Source organism: Zonotrichia albicollis, chromosome 3 (assembly GCF_047830755.1).
Source record: "Zonotrichia albicollis isolate bZonAlb1 chromosome 3, bZonAlb1.hap1, whole genome shotgun sequence".
NCBI lineage: Eukaryota > Metazoa > Chordata > Aves > Passeriformes > Passerellidae > Zonotrichia > Zonotrichia albicollis.
This window is the reverse complement of record NC_133821.1, coordinates 67491756-67511363: the sequence shown is the minus strand read 5'-3', so window position 1 is coordinate 67511363 and position 19608 is coordinate 67491756. Positions and strand designations below refer to the sequence as shown.

Here is a 19608-nt window from a genome sequence, read left to right as displayed (position 1 = left end):
CCCAAATGTTGTTGCAATAGAGTGGAGAGAGTTTTGTTGCTCTCTGGGCAATATATAGAGGATGTATATTTTATGAGATGCTAAGCAAGTGCTGCATGGCTATAAATTTCTGTGGGTTTTTCTCATGCTGTACATAGCTGCTAATAAAGTGATTTATGTTTTAAGCATATTTTCACTTTCCTTGTTCATTCTGCTTTTTTCAAGTTTGGAAACGGAAGTAATTTTAGTAATTAGTTATTTCAGGAAGAGAGGTGGAGATAGTCTGCTGGGCACTGTGTACAGAAAGTGCTACAGCCAGGGGGTGGTTGGCTTTCTCTCTCCATGCACAAAAATCTGAGCTCTGGTAACTGAGGTCAGGGAGAGGGATCCCTCTGGATCATGCCTGCTGGAGTAAAGACCAACTCACTTATTAATGCCTTCATTCAGCATCACAGAAAGGGGTGAGAGGGAAGAGGATCCTGAGCCTGCAGCCATGTGGAAAGCCAGTCAGGTGAAGCCTCTCTGCAGCCTTGCATCTGACTGAGCCCTCTTTTCTTTCCTGCCTTTGTGGTTGAAGGAGAGCAATGAAGGGCTGCAGAGGGAATAATCAGCAGTACCCTCCTCAGCCAGGCAGCCATCTCCTCCTACTGAACTTGAAGCAATGAAAAAGGGATGGATTCTTCTGCAGGTTACCTCTGTGTGTACAGATAATGAGAGCAGAGAGTAATGATCATAAATCTACATGGCTTTGCCTGTTTGAAAGTCTGAGCCATGGGAAAAATGATAATGCATAGTTTATTTTCAGTCTGTATTTCACATAAGTATTTGTTCCAAAGTGTTCCTTCTGGAGGTGGATTTTTTTTACCTTATGCTTCATTTTATGCAGCAGTGGTTTTAATTCAAATTAACCTATTCCCTTTTGTTGACTTCAGTTTTCAATATGAGAATAGCTGTATTTCCCAAACCAGCAATAAACTTGTTTGATATTTGCATTTGTTTAAATGTAGTAACTTTTCATTAGTTAATACAGTACAGTTATACTGGTGTAGAACTATGTCTATGAAAGAAAAAAAAAAAAAGTCCAAAATACAAAATAGATATCTAGGACTTGTATTTAATATTTCTTTTAGAAAACAAAAATAAATAAAACAAAAAAACCCACCCCAACCACAAACTCCCTCCCACCCCCCCAAAAAGGAAAACTCTTCTAAATTAGCTTGGGTTTTAAAGAAACCCAACAAAAAATAAAAGTAAAAATAAAAATTTAAAAAAACACCTTGGAATTTGGGAGTTTGCTTTCAGATGTTGAACTGCCATACACAAAGTAACCAGCAAGTTGTCTTTGGCAATTTGTTCATTCCCCTCCCAGCGATACTAATTTCATTAAGGCAGTTCCTTGTAAAACATTAACTCAGAAACTGGAAGGAATCTGAGACAGAAAATAATTAAGTAACCCTAATGATGTAGTAGTCCAACTACCGTGGCCAATGGATAAAGAATAGTAGCAAGGTGTTTTAGTACTTAGCTATGATGCCAGGGTAGTGTCAGCCAATAAATGATGTCATGCAGTCAGAGGCAGGGTTTGGTCAACACAAACTGACAGTTTTGTCTTTTAATCCTACTGTGTACGATAACAAAACATCAGGAAGAACTATATTTAAAAACAGAGGAAATGTACTGAGCCACTAGAAGAGCTTGTTGCATTGTTTTCCCTCTGAGTGAGATCTCAAGTGAGATGATGGCTGAGCCAGTACTGAGCCTTTCCCCCTCCCCAGCACGGGATTAACCTCTGAAATGGCAGCAGCATTTCCTCTCTGGAGCAAATGGGACTGTGCTGGGGAGGTTTTACATTTTGCTTGTATTCCCATGGTGGAGTCACTACGTGAGTGTTGGGAGCTAGGCTGAAGCATAAGGGAGATGCTGACCCTTCACTGAGAATGCAGCACTTGGGGTTGACAGAATGAAACACAGTCTGACCCAGAGCATGGGGGGCCTGCAAGTCTGGCACTCTGGAGCAGCTAGGATGGTGGTCATAAGTTTTTCCTCTTTGGAGGCCAGTTATGCTGTTAGGGCTTGCCTTTGGCCAGAGCAAACACTGTAGCTGAGCTGTGCTTGTTGGGGAATTAGGGAGGATAGAGGGAGGAGTTGCCTGGCTTTGGCTCTCTGCTGGAAAGCAGGAGGTGATGGCTGGCCACAGTGTACTCTGGCTGCTCCCCCAGCACAGCCTGGGGCCTGGAGGTGGTCTGGTCATGTGGTAAGCACATTTATTTCATCAGCCAACCGGCCCTGGCCACAAAAACATGTACTGACATCAGTTCTGTGTGTTGAACAAGGTTGGTTGCAGTAAGACAAGTGCCAGAGCCAGCTTCAAGGTGGAATCATTCAAGGGGTTCCCAGGGTGAAACTTCCAGCAAGCTGTTTCAGCTCACTCACGAAGACATACCCTAATCTGACCCTTTGTGTAGGTTATTGTGTTTGGAATGTTTCTGGTACTTAGGTCTGTGTAAATTTTTTCCTACACAGCCACGTTTTAAGGTTACCTCCTGTGGTCAGGTTAACCATCAGTTCTCATGAACTCTGCTGACTTGCCCTGGTGAAAAGTTTGTTCCTCAAAATCTAGTAAATAAGTTTTAATACTTAAAGACTCTCAGCCAACAGTCAAGCAAAGTTGAATTCCAGGTTTGTTTTGAGAGATTGTAAGGTCGTTCATCAATTTAGGCATTAATATAGGGCCTATTATAGCAGGGCATTCTCCACTTTGTCCACTTATGATGTTAAGATATCAAAAGGGTTTAAGGAGTCATTAAGCCCAAATGCTGTTTTTAGAGTTCCTTGAATTAGTGGAAAGATGGCGAGATATTCAGGGTGTGAATCCAAAATTAACCAAGTTGATCCAAACTTGGTCCTGTTTTAAGGCACAGCCTTTACACTCCAGTGGGGGCACTAGGAGTAGGGATGCCCTTCCTGGCTTAAGGGACTGAAACAGGAGAAAATGAGACAGATCAAAAACCAGCATTATTCTGCCAAACCTGCTCTCCAGACATCTCCTTTGCAAGGGAGAAGTGAAGAATCCTGAGGCAGGGAGTTGGGAACTGGGGGAACCTCTGATTTAAAGGGACTTAAACTGTTGTGGGGCACTTCGAGATTTCAATGTCAGTCATGTGCCTTTAATTGCTGCTAAAAATGGCAGTTTCAAATAATAGTGTAAATAGCCTGAGCAGAGTTGTAATTTAATTCCATGAAACTATTGACATGTTTAAAAGCATGCAGATGCTAGTGTCTTATGCTAGATCAGGATCTTAATTATGCATAGTTTGAAATAATTGGGTTGCTTTAGCTTAGTATCTCAACCTGTTAATTCTAACTACTAAATTAGGATTCAGCTGTAATTCCTGTATGTTTAGTAGAACTATTTCAATTTGCTCCTGACATTAGGTAAGTGTTGTGATTAATTCTGCTTCTGTATTCTGGTTTTCTGTGGGAGAGGTCTGAGTTTAACACGTTCCTATCACCAGGTAAAGTCAGATAATTACTTCTTTGGCCTTTGCTGTGATTTTTTCTCTTTCTTGTCTTTTAGAAGCTCATACTTAAAAATTCATCAAAAAAGTACCAAGTTTGACATTTTTAACAGAAACAAAAAATGTGGTACAGATGTGTGTGCATCTGTGGCTGAGCCTGTGTTGAACAATCCAACCTTTCTCTTAATCTAAAGTTTACATGCAAGGGCAGACTGATTATCTGCTTCCAGGTGCAGGAGTATAACTGAATGTCATTGTTTCCACAGATGAGCACCATGCCAGGACTGCCCACAAGGCCATGCTTCTATGACATTGACCTTGACCCCATCACAGAGCAAGTGAAAGGATTGTTTTGAGAGTGACATCCAAATTCAGGTCAGTCAACAGCCTTTATTTTCCTGTTCCAGCTTGGGAGAGGATGTTTGTGCCTAGCATGTGTGTAAGAAAGGTTGTCAGGAGTTTATCTAGGCTCTAGTTTCAGTAGGGATTTCAGACACTTTGGGGGTGTATTTCATAATGTGTGATTTGGGTATCTCATTTCCTGAATGGTGACTGGCACTTTGCTGTTGTGCCTTTTGGATTTCCTGGCACTGTCAGTTTGGCACAGGAGGAGCCAGCTCTGCAACTGTACTGCTCTTGGCTATGGAAAAAGGCAGTCTTGAAGAAACCACGTCATCTTACCTCAAAAGAAATACTCCTTGATACTGCACTCACGTGGCAGTGTGTGTCTGTCATTGCCTAAGTATCAAGGAAGATATTTCTCAGTTTGTTCATGAGCTCTGCTTTGTTTGTTCATGTTTTGTTTTCATAGCTCTTATCATCTCTCTCAAATGGTAATAAGCATTTCAGGAACACAAAGTTCTTCTCTTAGCCTGTTTTTCATGCCGGATTCTCTCCCTTTTCCTCGAAGGTTGCAGTTCCCCCACCACCTCCTCCCTTTCCCTAAGTACTTAATCTTCTTGGTGTCCTGCTTTAATTTTGTGCAGCACATGTTCCTCACTTAAAAATACAAGATGTTATGAAAATATTTCATGCCCCTCCACTTTAACCTTTTAACATAATAAGTGGAGTAACAGAGAATGTAACCCTGACTGAAACAAACCATGTGTGCCTGTCATGGGATTCTCTCCTTTCATCACTTAGCTCTCTCCCCCAATAGATTGGTCTGGAGAGCAAAAGGGTTTTTCTTTTTTAAGACAGAACAGCACTATTACTATGAGCTAATAGGACTGTGATGGGACCCCAGATCAGCCACAGCTTTGAGATGAATGTGCCCAGGTGCTTCAGCCCTGCTTTAGCAGTCCTTTCTTACTGTGGACAGAGAAAGGGATTTCATTTTCTGTTTCTGAGTTTTGATGGATTGTTTGGAGGAGGGGAGAGGCTTGCTCAACCCAACCAGACCAAGTGAACTGTTCACTTGCCCACACATTCACGTGAATGCCACAATATTCATGAGAATAAGAGATTCTGAGAGCAGATTCCACCAGTTTGTGTGTGTGCCAGTCAAGACAAGTAAAAAGCACCTACCTTGAAAGTTAACATGCATGCACAGGTAATTGGCTGTATGCAAACCAGCCCAGACTATTCTGTGGCTGGGTGGCACTGCACGTACCACTCCTTGGCATATATCCCATTTTTGTTACTGATACACATGATATGTCTGGCAGCTTCATGCATACATATTGATTCATCATGTGTCAGCCATGTAATTGCTTCTGAATCATTTGGAGTGACTGTAGAATCCTAATGTAAAATCTATATGCAGATTCACATAGCCTGCTTAATTGGGTGTTTACTGCCTAGTCTTACACAAATCCATCCAAAGCAGGGACTGATGAGTTTGGAAGAACAACAATAATTAGGCAGACAAAATACTCCATTTCAACTGTGAAGGCCTTTCATTGGAAGCTGTGCATGAAATGAATATGTTAAACTTAGCTTTTAGTCAGTGATGGTGTTTTGTCAGATATAAAAAGAAATGCTTATGAAGTCACAAAAACATAATAGGTAGGAAATAACATATATAGCCAACTGTTAATAAATTATATAATTTCATTGCAGAGGTATTGTTGGCATCTGACAGATGAATGACTCATTAAGTTTAAGCCTTTTAAATAAAATCCAGCTTAACTATATATATATTTCACCAATATAGACACATGCTCACGTCTTCCTACCTTTAACAATCTAAATAAATGCCTTGTGAGTATGGTAATACCCAGTAAGTACCATACAAGGTAGTCAAGTGTTCATTAGCTCTAGAATTCATCTGGTTCATGTGCTAGATTTGTACATTGCTAATTTTGGAAGAAGAGAGAAATAACATTCCCGTGTAGTCTTTACTCCCAACTTTCTGTGGAGAAGTTTAGTAGTATCCTTTGTTTTCACATACACACTGAAGTGAACCCACACTGTAGGTGATATTACACTTTTGAGCTCTTTGTGGGCTTGTTCCTGTGATGGCAAATCAAGGGATTTTTTTTTTCATTTAATTTGAATTCTTCGGCATTTTAGTGTATGATGTGCTATTACTAATAATATAGTGCTTTGCCAGGTCATTAGGGCTGATTCAGATCTTTAAGACATTTTAATTGGAAAATATTGAGAAATTTGTGGAAGAGCTGCAGATATTTCATTATAAACATGCCTGTAGAGCTGAGAACAGTTGTTTTAGTGTGCAGTTAATATCCTCCTCTGCAATACTTATCTTCAGACCTGTGAAGGAGATACAGGCAGAAGTTCCTGCTTCTCAGGATGCCATGTAAGGCTCTGGCTGAGCTAAAACACTGGGTGTAATTTGCCACTCTGATTTTTCTCTACCGCTTCACACCAGTCATTTGAACATGCTCTAAAAAGTCATAGAAGCAAAAACCTTATCATAAAAGTCAACTCTGTTTTTCCTCTGTTGACAAATGGCCAATACATGGGTAGACAATATTGCAGTCTCTCTGTAGGAGCAACGTGATCTATCAAAAACTGAAACATTAATATACAGAAATGAACCCAAAGGAATCTGGCTAGTCCTTTGTCACTGGCCACTGTCCTATTTAAATTATACTGCCAACTCATACATTAAGAAAGTTGAAATTGTTCCCTTAGGAGCTGTCTGTAGAGAACACCAGTCAGAGTAAGACTTACCTGGAGACAAGTCCGCCAATAGGAAGGAATAAAAAAAAAAAAAAAAAGTAATATTTGCTCAATGAGGGGAAGTCCCAAACTGGACCTGCACAAGTAAAGTCTTATAAGGACACTTGTGAGCTCTAAGGATCCCTCTAATTTAATCTGTGGCAGTAGGTGCCTGCTCTTACTGTGCAGGCTTTGAGTGTCTGGGTTGATGGCAGCAGGGGGAAATTGTTCTCCTCAGTTGGTTGTGACTTCATAAGGCTGCCACTGCCCACAGTGGCTGATGTATTCTCACACTCTTCTCTTGAACACTGGCACAGCATCAGAATTACTTTAATACACAACCTGGATACTTTGAGTTTTTCTGAACTTGAGAGGAATCAGGGCTCTGCCTGTGAGCATCTTCATGGCCATAAAGATGTCCATAAAGAGAGAGGAGACCAAAACTGGTGTTCTAAAATTGCAAACTATTTGTTAGATATTTTCATCTTAATTTATTCAAGTACAAATAGAAAGTGTTTTAAGACCTTTCCCTTACATCCACTAAACTGAGCCTATGGACAAATAAAATTACTTCCTTTAATCTCATTCCACAGTATTAGCTTTCAGTCAGCAACAATGACTACAGTAATGTGCACTCTGAAGTCTGTATCATGCTGGAGTACGAGTACAAATTTTTGTTTCTCACCTAGTAGGGCTGCACAGATAATAAATAGGAGGTGCATATGGCATAACTATACATTTTTGTTTATTGTGGTTAAGGCAAAAATATCCCATTTCACTGAAGCACTCATTTTAGAATGTGACCCCTTTTTTTTTCTTTAAAGAAAGCAAAGATATCTTGTTTCAATGTATAAATTTCTTATCTTTGTCATTTCAGAAGCCTGAAAATTAAGAACTCCAACTTTCCTGTTTCCTGCAAGTAGGAGACAAAAAATGAATCTGAAATATTCCTGTTATGTGTCTCTGGAGCAATATAGACCAAGATAGACCAAAGAGCAAAAGTTTACTGTTTCTTCAAACTAGTTTTTATGATGAAATATAGCTGTATGGTTTAAAAAAAAAAAAAAAAAAAAAAAAAAACATGGCTAGCTAAAGTTATACTCTCTGTAATGCAGGAAGCTCTCTACTAGGGCTTATGCTTGTTTGTGGATAAAATGACATTGAAAAAGAGCAGTTTTTCAACTCAGAGTTTTTGTCTTTTCTCAGAGGAGTGTACAGAAGTATTTCCTTTATCTTGGCTATCTACTAAAAACTTGCATAAACATGATTATGCTGTGTGACCAAGCCTATTTCTCTCTGAAAAGTACACTTTTGCTCCTGGCATTCAAGAGCTGAAGCTACACACAGATTAACTGCACATTTTTGAGTTATCATCAAGCGTTGCTCTGGATGCGTTTGGGCAACAGCCAAGCTTCAAGCAAGGAAGATATTAAACAGAGAAAGAACAGAGCATGTATTTTGTAAAAAGTTTTTAATGTATAATTTGTTTCCTTGTTGGGCAAAGATCTTTTGAAACACTTAAGCCGTGGCTGTCTTGTATCCATAGGTCTGTCTTTATCCGAAGCGTGTGTTACAGGCTGTCCAGCTGATTATGTGCTTGTTGTGGTGAAGCTGGTTGCTCAGACAGGGCACTGCTCCTTCTGAAGCGCTGTTTTGCTCCTGTTCATGGCTAATGAAGCCTCCTGCTGTGCTGGCTCCCGACCTGGAGTTCTTCCCTGGCAGTACACAACGGCCCAGAAACAACAGAGGAACGTCCATCAAGCGGGGATGCAGACAGGGCACAGCTTTTTTTTCTGCTTCATTTTGCAGGTTTTAACGGCCACACTTGTACAAGTGGAGAGTATTTCCATTTGAAGGGGCATTCAAACAAGTTGAATTACAGACCCTGTGCTTTCATTTGTCTCAGTAACTTTACTTGCATGGTTTTTCCTAAAACCTGTAGCAAAACAAGCCTTAGGCACAGGATACTGCATTGAACTTTCCAAACTGCTACTCCTCAGGAAACTCTCGCTGACTGACTGTTGGTTCCTTCAATAACAAAAAATGCAACAGAACAATAGGGTGAATCGAGACAATAGGCCATTGTTTTTTTAGGTAAAAAGCGGTGAAATAATGATGAGAGAGTTTATTTTCCTGATGACGTTTTCCATCCTGTCGCTTTGCTCTGCTTACGCACATCTGCATGTTATGGGCTTTTGCAGTGTAGCCTTGGTTCCCTTCTACAGAGCCACATTTGGAGACTTAATTATCTCGGGAACTCTGTAGTAATTGAGGGGTTTGTTTTGGTTCTTAAAATCGTGCTTTGTTATTTATAAACTCAAAACTATAATTATGGACAGTAGAGCAAACTGGGGACAATTAATTGTCTGTGCCTTCCCTGGAGTAGCACGGAAATGTCTGCTGACTGCATTTCAGTGCTATTCATAGCATGGTCCTCAAGCACCATGGGGATTGCTGTAAAGATAAGTGTAAAAACTAGAGCAATTTAATATTTTATCCTTACAAGACGATAGAGCTCATAACAGCCTAGATTATGGATGCTTTAATTACACTGGGGCATGACAAACATGGTAAGTAGAAAGTAGATTCAAGCTCTCAGAGCTGCTGGGAAGAGACATTTCTTATATTTTCTATTAAATTGTGCCACAAAATACAACTCAGTGCTACTCATATACACAACAGTGTTGTAAATCGGTCTTGCACACACTCATCTATCTAGCCAAGAAATATTCAAAGAGTTTTGGAAGAAAATAAGTGTGGTTTCAAGAAACAGTTTTCCTAGTAGCTTCCTTACAAGAAAAATAAACAAGGTTTTCTCTCCATTTTGTCCAGAGAAATTCAGAAAATACATAATTGTGGCCTTTCTTGGAGTCACTGTGGTTCCCCTGCAGGTGCACTGGAATTGTCCCCATGCAGTGTGGGATACTAAATGTGGCACTGTCTGATTGCCTGTGAAGCTTCCGTATGGATGTGGATGTTTGAGCAACAAGTTTTATAAGCCATCTCAAGCTGCTGTTTGATACTTTCTATGGTGTTTCATCTCATCCCTTCAAGCTGCACATGCTGGGACCATTTATCTGACCCAGCAGTTTCTCCCTAAAACACCATTCCAGCTCATTCAGTTGAGAGTTTGCAAACATCCTGTAATTTTTCTACTGTCATGTGCACAGGATTTGTTATATTGTTTAGATAGCTTCAGTAATTCAAAGAAAGCTGAAATGGCCACTTTTGTCATAGCTTTTCCCCCCACCCCATCTAGTTAACTAGCTCCAAAATCTCTCATGTTATTGCATTTTTGGTCCTTTGATCCAGAGGGACTGAGCTATTGGCCACCAGCTGAGCCACTTCCTCCAGGAGCGTTTAACATGAAAACATTTTAAGATCACTCCTATTGGTATGTGTGTCACTTGTTACATGGATGTGACTGTGGGACTCCTTTGGTTTTTGCATCTACTCTGAGCAACATTGTCACATGGCAGAATCGGAGCTTCATAAGGCAGCTTGCCAAGCTTATCCCTGCATTGCTGAAGTGTGTTTAGCACCATGCAGTTGTTTATTGTCAGAAGATCTGCTTTCTGTAGTGACTGAATACTTTGCTATTGCTACTGCTGAACTAGTTCTGCAATGACATTGAAATACTTCAGAATACATTTAAGAGGTTTCTTCATTTGTAGTGTGAAACTCAAGCTTCTAGAATTTCAGTTACTATGAACATGAAAATAAAGTCTGTGTGCTAACGTTTACTTTGCACAAGTGGTGCCTGTCTGAATTCATTAATAAATACATCATCCATTATTTAATATTGTTCTCTCTCTATGATCTTGTCTACTTAAATAGTGACTTTCTTTTTTTTTTTTTTTTTAATTCCTCCTAAGCCATTTAGTCTTGTCATGCCCATGTCTCCAGCTAAACACAGCTATGCCAAGGAGAGGAGCTCAGCCAGATGTGGGCAAAGCATGGGACTCTTACTAGAGGGTTGTCCATGGGTCCTTCTCCATCAGTACAGTCCTTTTGAAGTTGGTTTGTGCTTGGGGAAGGACACACTAGGCTAACATCCTGTCCTGGTCCCAGAATAATCTTGCTGCTGCCTTTGGTCCTTGACGTGAAGGGCTGGGTCAGATGCAAGGGTCGGTTGGACACTTTTCACTTCTCAGTTGTCAGCTGGATTTGTGCAAAGCAGTGTCAGGTACAGGAATATTACCTGTGGGCTTCTCAAGGTAGGATTCAAACACAAGGAATGCAAAAGCTTCAGGAATTATGGATGCTAAATCATTAGGCCATAACAGAGCAGAAAAGATCGTGGGAGCACAAATTAATAAAATGGGGAAGGTGGGGGAAGAAGTCGAACATTGTAGGCACATAGTGGACAGTGCTCCTGTTTTCTAAATAGCTACATGGAGTCCTAGCCATGTGGTTTGCATTAGTACTGGGTTTTTAACATGCTTCTCATAGCTAGATTTCCAAGCAGCTTCTCTGCAGTGTTTCAGCCAGGACCTTACCCATATGGAACAGGTCTCCAGCAATGGGTTTGTTCTTGGTGGCCCACAGGTCTGCCCTGCTGACAGCCACCCAATCAGCCGGGGGTGAGTGTGGGAGGCAAGTGCAAACTCTCCCCTCCATGGAATTACTAGGGTGTTGAGGGAGGGTGTTCCCCCTTTAAACATGCAGGTTTTCATAGAATTTTCTTTGGAGAAAATATTTTAGAGAAAAATGTTAAAGCCAAGATATGATACCCTTCTTGAGAGGGTTGGAATGGAAACACTGAAAGCTCCTTCAGGTATTTGTCTCAAGAACAGGACTGCTGTGCTATACATGTCACCATTCACCATGGAGTTAAGGCCAGAGTGTTTATGTAAAGTAAGCTAAATTCAAATATTTTCACAAGTGTGGTCATAATAATAGTTCCCTACTCCATGTGGTTGAGTGTAATGTATTACATACACACAAGCATGAGCAAGAATCAATATGTGCATGCAGCTTTTATGCAAAATCCTCAATATTTGCTCCCACAGTAAAATTTTTAACTTAAACCTTTTGAGTAATGATTGGGAGGAGCTAACTGCTACATACCAACATAGGCTCAGCTGGGCAAGACCTTGACAAACCTTTTTAAATCAACCCTGCACTGGACCTGATCTCCAGGTCCCTTCCAAGGTAAATTGTTCTATGCTCTATGAGCTGAGATGTTAGCCAAAAAAGTTAATACTGAGGAAGCCCAGGGCTGGAATACACCCCACACACACACCACAGGCACCTTAAGAACTTTACTTTGCGGAGTACTAATAAAAAAGAGGATGTATCAAATATAAGTCATGCCCACTTCTATGCAATGCACTAAATCAAGGTTTAAGTTATGACATTTTAAAAGCTAAATTGTTTCCCATTGGGCAATTTCCATCATGCTCTTTCAACTCAATTACCATCAACATCTGGTCAAAGTTACATTCTTAATGCCAAAGAAGAGTTTCAGCTTTTCAGAATACAGCCTGTTAGTTGCCTGTATAAGGCAGGCCCTGCATGTTCTTATCACATACACAGCTTATATTTATTCTCCAGAAAAATACAATTATGGCTGTATTTATACAAAACGTGTATTATGTACATGACATGTAGCTGCACCACTATATGAACCCCAGGATGTTTCCTTCCATTTTCTTTTTTGAGGAAAGCCTGAAGGAGAGAAGAATGTCTGACTTGGAATAGCAGACTAGCCCCTACACAGCTTTCAGTCAGACAGAATCTCTGCAAGGACACAAAATTCCTTTATTCACTGGTTCTGTGCTTGGGTGCAACACCTATTCCCACTCAGCTCCAGCTCATCTCGATCACCTTGCTGTCTCCATTGCAGTCAGAAAAAGTTCTATTTGCCAACCTATTGTTTTTTTTCCAAGTGTTTGAGGTAAGTGAATGCTTCCTGAGGGAGGTTTTTGGGGACAGCAACAAGACCAACATCTTAACTCCCATCTGCTCTTCATGACGTTAGCTTGAGGTGGCAGTTTAATGAACAAGGCCTGGCACATCAGTGCCATACAAAGGTTGATTTTTTTTTCCCCCATGTTTAGAATGAAAACCACTGTCATTCAGCGATTCAGAATGATAATCACTGTCATTTTTCAGACATAAACATCTGGCAAAAGCTTGGCCATCCAGGATGAAACCTGTATCTAAGTCTGCTTCTTGAACTACTGAAAGTCAGGCAGACCTTAAACCTCAGTCCTGTCAGTAATAACCAAGTATCCAAGTTATTTAATTCTCAATAGCATGGGGGAAATGAAAAATAATAAAAGAAGAAAAATGATGAAGATGGTAAATGAAGGAACAAAGCTTAGGAATCAAGTTCACTCTTTTGGGACAGATTTGTATGAAAGCAGTTGTAAATCAAGGTGAGTCTAAGAAGTAATTTCACTAAATCTCACATAAAAAATTCCTTTAAGTGGAGCAGTATATAACTTAGCACCAACAGTTCTGAAGAAGGCTATATATAAAGCAAAAGTGCATTTAACTGCAAATTGCTGCTGAAAAGGGGACTTTTAATACTAATTTGATATTAAATAAATACACTAAGTCAGCACAATCTATTGAAGTGTAACTAGGAAATAGTAGATAAAGAGATGACCAGTGAGTGAAAAATGTTGTCAGTTAAAAAAAAAAAAAAACAGAAAGTCTAAAATAGTTTCTGTGATAATAATACACTTGGAAAGTTAATGCTGCTGGAGATGACCAAGAGCCAATTCACAGCAAGGTGTTGTAGGCTGTTTCCCATCAATTCTTCCTCACAGTATGGATTACCAGGTCCCCAGGGACAGGAAGAAGATCTTGCACTGAGCTTGTGCCTGGCATTACCCACAGCAACTGCAGGGGACCAGAGGGGCAGCAGCAATTGCCATGGAGCCCAGAGAGGGGGAGGCTTCAGGCTCAGATTCCTGTATTTACTGACTCCTCTTCATACGTGCCTCCTCTGTGGCAGGTCACTGCAACAGATAACCTCACCTTGGCTAAATTTGGACATCTCTATCCAACAACAAACAAACCACACACCAGCCTGGAGGCAGAAATGGAAGAGTTATACCTAGTATGATTTAAACATGTCTGGGAGCTGTGCAGACAACCTGCAATTATCAAACCAAGAGTTTCACGAGCTGTTTAAAAGACAAATGGTTTCTTTTCCTAACCCTTCAGAAAGGACCAACAGCATCCTCATCCAACACTGTGCTTAGGGAAGGAGTACTTGAGTGCAAAAACCATTCCTTAAAACACTCCTTTTCTGCTGGCATTCCAGTTCTGTCCCTTTAAGCTCTGACAAAAGAAAAAAGTTCCAAAACCTCACTCTCTCCCAGTGAGAGGACCCCATCAAATATATTTGTGTATCTGCAAATGGACTCTCGCCCCAAACCTCTCTAATGCTCAGGTTTTTCCACTGTTTGAAGACAAGTGGTAGGAACAAACTGACAGAAGAATGCACTGTTTAATCCTGTATAAAGGATGATAAAGTGAACCTCCAAAGCCAAATCCAAACATTTAGAGAGACAAGCCTGGATGCACAGGAGCAATTAGGCTTGCATACTTGGGAAAACATGTTTGGGGAGGACATTTTTCATAACTCCTGAAGTGAAGTGGCTGTGAAACCCAGCTGTGGCAGGGAGACATGCTGGGAGAGCCATTCCTTACTGAGTGCAACTAAAATGGAAACAGTCCAAGTAACCATTTACTCATCTACATAAACTTCAACCTTAAATTTAGCAGCATTTCACCTTTTGACCTAGAATTTTACATTGCCTCAACCAGCTTGACTTGAGGCTGAACAGCTACAGAAATGTTTACAGTCATCTGCTACAGCAGGACAGAAGGAAACTTCGCCTGGATCTTGAAACCAGTCTGGGGATGCTGCAGACACAATCAGCACTGGATCACTGGACTCACTGCAGACATTTGCCATCATGCCACCAAGCCCAAGGGCTGGCCAGAGCACCCCATACTACAAACAGGGCAAATCTTGCTCCCTGCAGCCCACCACCAAGTGAAGATGTAGGTGTTTACGATGTGGAAAGACGTGCATGACAGATGTAAAAAAATTTTTAAAAAAACCAAACCAAAAAACCTCTTCCAAGATTTATAAACTGAAATGCTGGACTCAAAAATTCAAGCACATCTTGAAATTCTACATGACTTATTAAAATGCCAGTGCCCAGCAGGAAAATAGATTTCTTTTTTAAATACTTTCAGTAAAGGTAAGGAATCCAGTATAGAGTCAGCAGGTTATAACTCTATACTTTTTCTAATAAAAATATTTTAGAATCTAAATATTCACTCAGATCTGGTACAGATGCTGGCCCTATCCACACTGCTTACACAGAACCACTCAGGATGGAAAGGACCTCTGGAGCTCACCAGGTCTGACCATATGCTCAACATTGTTTTTATTTCTAAACAAAATTCCTTTAAGTAAGATGGTGTTTTCATGTACAATTTTAGGGACTAGCTCACATGCTGTAGGGCTGCTTAGCAGCTGTAAATTCAAGGACTTGCTCATTCATGCAATGTGCTGAACAACCAAAGGCTTGCTGCAAAGGTAGGATAGCCAGAACCAGCCAATCCCCCGGACTGTGGAAGCATGGCACAGCTATTCCCCCACAACTCCCAAAGGAGCCACATTAAGACCACTAACCTGCTCATTCTCTGGGATGAGTTGTTACAGTCCAAGTCACATCCTGCCTACTTTCAGAACATAATCACTTACTTCGAAGCACTTGACGGGAAACACAAGAAGAAAAAGCCTGAACACCCAAAAGAAACAACTCTCACTCCACCCCAAAGCCCTCAGGTGTTTTAAGTTTCTCTGTAACAACGAGGGCTGGCAGGGGCAGGTGCTGCCTACCTGTAGGTGCAGAGTTTGGGGTAATTGGGAGTGGGGCTGCAGCCGAGCTTCATCCCCAGTGGGCTGCAGCTGTGAAAATCAGGTGAACAGTGCTGAAAGCAATGAGACAGGAGTGCCCAGGAGCACTGAGCCTCATCCCCAGTGGGCTGCAGCTGTGCAGGACAGGTGAACAGTGTTGAAGGTAATGAGACATGGAGTGCCCAGGTGCACTGACCAACCTCAAAAGGGACACACAGGTGCAGTGCAGTAAGGTGAGGAGGGGTATAAAAGATTGGGCTGAAGGACAAGGGGAGTAGGTACTTGTAGCCTTCTGAGGTGATGTTGGTCTGTATGGGTTGATGCTTGAAGCCTTCTGAAATGCTATGGTGTTGCTCTGTATGGGTTGAAGCCTTCTGAAATTGTATGATGCTACTTGGTGCATTGTGACCATCTCAATTGCAGCATATGCTGCAACACCTGCTCACACCAGATCCTTGCCTCAGAGTTTTGGTCTTGCAGTGTTTGATGAACTCAGGTGTTTGGCTCAATGGCCAGAACTACCTTTACCCAGCAGAGGTATCAGAGCTGCAGCCCCTCCACAGCCCCCTCCTATGAAAGCAGATGGATGGGTTTAAACCACCAGCTCTGGGTGCTTCAGCCCATGCAGGCGGCCTTGCCCCAGGGTGGGTGGGACAGTGCTGCAGGAACCACTCCATTGCTAAGGAACATTGGTGGGAATAGCTGGTATGGCTGAATGGCCATGCAGCCAGCTCTGCACACTGTGCCAGCTGTGCCATGAGTCACAGCACCACATGTACCCCTGAGACTAATTGGCCCTCAGACCAGCCTGGGCAGGCTGTCCTCTGTGTCCCTGGGGAAATGCCTGGTGCTCCTGAGGATGTGGATGGTACTTGGGACTCTGGATGGTATTCAGGAATGGGTGTCAGGTCTTAGAAATCAGCATCCAAAGACAAAATACCATGACCTGGCACAGAGGTGTTTGTGAACCCACAGCAGGACTCACACACCACCTGCCTGGTTTGCGAGCACAGCAAGTGCTGCCATCTCTGTCCCACCTGCAGCCTGCTGGATAAGCCAGCAGTGCTGTTGCCAGCCCATGGTAACATTTCCTCAGGGCTCTCAAGCTAAGGAAAAGGAGCAAGGAATGGGGAAGAAAACAGCAATTTACTCCCAGTAGTGTGCTTTTCCTCTGAAATTGTTATCCTGCTGCAAACTCCCTTGGCATTCAGAAAGTATCTGTGTTTAATCCCTGGTCTTGTTCAAAATGCAAAGTACCTTGCCTTGAGACTGATAATTTAATCTCCTTTGGATAATTGCTACCAACTAGACTAACAGCTGACAAAGGTCAAGTCATTGGTTATTCAAAGCAGGATTTTCCCCATTTTACAAAAAAACTTCTACTTGATCTTTGACTTGTCAGCTGCAGCGTGTGATTGCTTTCAGCACTGGTAATCGCTGCCAGGGCTGTGTGCACACACATTTCACACACATAAATGCAAACTGGAAATGGCCTGCTCACTCATACCTCTGTGTGATACCATAGATCACTTCCAATTAATGTTCAATAAAATTTATATCCTCCACGGCACTTTGTATACATTTGCATATATTAAATTATCCCAAAGCTTGCTAAGTAGTGAAGGGGCTTCTTAGCCTTATTTTTATTCTTTCTCAAGGAAATTGGTTTTATGGGACCATGATATTTTTGCATGTTTGTCCATCTCCTAATAATGAATCAGTCCCTAAGCAGTAAATTGACAGACAAATAAATGACTGTAGATTTCATGAAAGCAGTGAGAGATGAAGTGGAATGCACACATGAGAGAGATAAGATCTTTTCCATGGTGGTATAGAAATTTATGAGGAACAAGCTTTCCAATTTCACTTCTTGCCAGGCTATGCTTTCATTACATGTAATATTTTAACTCAAATACAACAATTCTGTTGCTGTATTTTAGAATCAGGAGTCATATTGCTTTAAGTTTGTAAATCTGTTGCAAAGCAGTATAATGTTCATAAAATCCTAAATTGCTACAATCTCACATGTTAGGGCCCTATTCAGCCCTGAAAATGGGTCTATGAACAGGGGATAAACCTAGTGCTCTTTACTGCATCTTATGAATAGAAAATACTCAAAACAGGACAAACTGACTTCACTTTTTAAACTGTACAGACTGAGAGTCAGCAAAAATTACTTTAGAGGAGAAAATAAACTCAGAACCTCAATGCTGCTCTTATACTCAAATCACATCAACTTCATTTGATGGAGGAAATTCTCCATCAAAGTTTCAACAACGCATTGCAAAAGTCTCAGTTTCCAACTATTAATTGCCCATACTGGAAGGACAAATTCAGGACTTGTCTTGCAAGTCCTTGGACAGACACTAAGAAATACAGTTTCCTGGAACAATAAGAAAAACTAATCCTGGCATCATTTTTCAAATTACTATTTTCCTCACCACTGTTGGGAGCCTGCCAAAGCATAGCTACTGAGATTTGACTCTCACCTTCCCAGACCCATGGTCTGGTGCTGTCCCCAGGGCTGGTCCCTCTCACATGCCCCAGCAAGGGCACCCCCTATGTCCCCATGGTTTCTTCTTCCCCCAGGAGCACGGGCTGCTGGGTCATGCTTTACTCCATAGGACTGATCATCAGACCCAGACTTTCACTCCTGGTCACTTCTCTTTGTGGCCAGGATGAGACTTCTACAGTATTTCTGTGGTGCAAGTCAGCTGCACAGGGAAAGGTGTAAAATCAAAGGGATAATTCACACACTGTGTTACAGAAGTAAAATACCAAATAAATCACCCCTTGTTCTATCTGAGGAAATGAGATTAATAATTACATTACTTTTCTTGGCACGTAAGAGAAGGTCCATCCTTGTTTATCTGCTCTGTGGTGCCTGGGAAAGCAGAGCTGGTGTTATTGCTTACTGGCCTCTGCAATGCCCCAGCCATGCCCTGTGCATTCCCCATGCCCCTGGAGGAACTGGGCAGCTCCAGGGACACATACCCCTGCAGGACCCTCTTTCTGGGGAGGGAGCACCTTGGTCTGATGCAACAGGAAAGTGCTTCTGTTGTGTAAGAGAATAATTTAGAAACATCATTTCAGCCTGAACGTTTTAATCATAGGAATGTGTGTAATTAGCAATTTTTTACCTGTGATCAATACCTGGACACTATTAGGGCACAATGGAACAGCTTCCCAGAGCTCTGGGTAAATGCTGCCCAGCAGTTCCAGAGCTGCAGTGGTGAGAAATGTCTTGGCTGCCTCTGGTGAAAGGCTCAGGAGCTGTTTTTCAGAGAGGCCAGATTGCCTCTGCACCTGTGGGTGAGCAAAGGCTGGCAGCTCTTCAGGGCACGCTTGTGCCTTTCACTTAAACCATCCAAGGTCTTCATTACTGCTACTGCTGCTGCTACAGAAAAATGCTGCTGTACATGAGCTGCACAAAAAGCAAGGTGGGAAAAGGCAGATCCATCACACAACTTCAGGCTAGGAAAATTCTGTCTGCATGGTTGGTTCAGGTGTGGTGTGCTGTGTAGCTCTACACTGACCCTACAGCATTGCTATCAGTTTACTGAGGACACAGAGAAGGGAAAATATTTTCGTCTTAATAACAGTCCTGATGTTTATTGCAAAACCATTTAGAGACTGTAAAAGCCAGCTTGACAAACACTTACTGCTCACAGGATTGAGGGACTGAGGAGACAGAAGAGCAAAAAATTAGGCCCAGGGGAATTGCTGGAGGAGACAAAACGCTGCAGCTGTTTCTATGTGGTGGGAACATGAGAGGCACAGCAGGGCAGGTTGGTGTCTCTGTGTGTACCAAGCAATGCCAGGCGCAGGAATGGCTCATTTCAGGTGCCTGAGAGTAAGAGAAATTTGCAACTCACCTTCTTGTAGTTCTCTGTCTTTGCTGGAGCACAGTTTGAGAGGTGAGAAAAAAATTCAAATAATGACACAAAATTTGCAAAATTCTTAAGCAGAGGTGAAGCAAGAGAACAGTGGGAAAAGAGATAGCAGGCTAAATGGGCTGTGCACCATCATCAGTGGAAATAGATGTATTCAGGAGTTTACACATCTGATTTTTCAGTTCAAAAGAAATAATAC

At 41.7% G+C, this 19608-nt stretch overlaps 1 protein-coding gene across 4 annotated transcripts in view; it reads left to right on the top strand.

Annotated features, from left to right (window-relative positions):
• MTHFD1L (methylenetetrahydrofolate dehydrogenase (NADP+ dependent) 1 like) overlaps positions 1 to 9928 on the top strand; it is a 145550-nt gene extending 135622 nt beyond the window's left edge. For all 4 annotated transcript variants that reach the window (XM_026794154.2, XM_074537764.1, XM_026794156.2 and 1 more), the window contains 2 exons: positions 3764 to 3872; positions 7501 to 9928. In XM_026794154.2, coding sequence (XP_026649955.2) covers positions 3764 to 3853 — 90 coding nt within the window. In that variant the 3' untranslated portion in view covers positions 3854 to 3872; positions 7501 to 9928. The remainder of the gene's footprint in view (positions 1 to 3763; positions 3873 to 7500) is intronic.
• The last annotated feature ends 9680 nt before the right edge of the window (positions 9929 to 19608 follow it).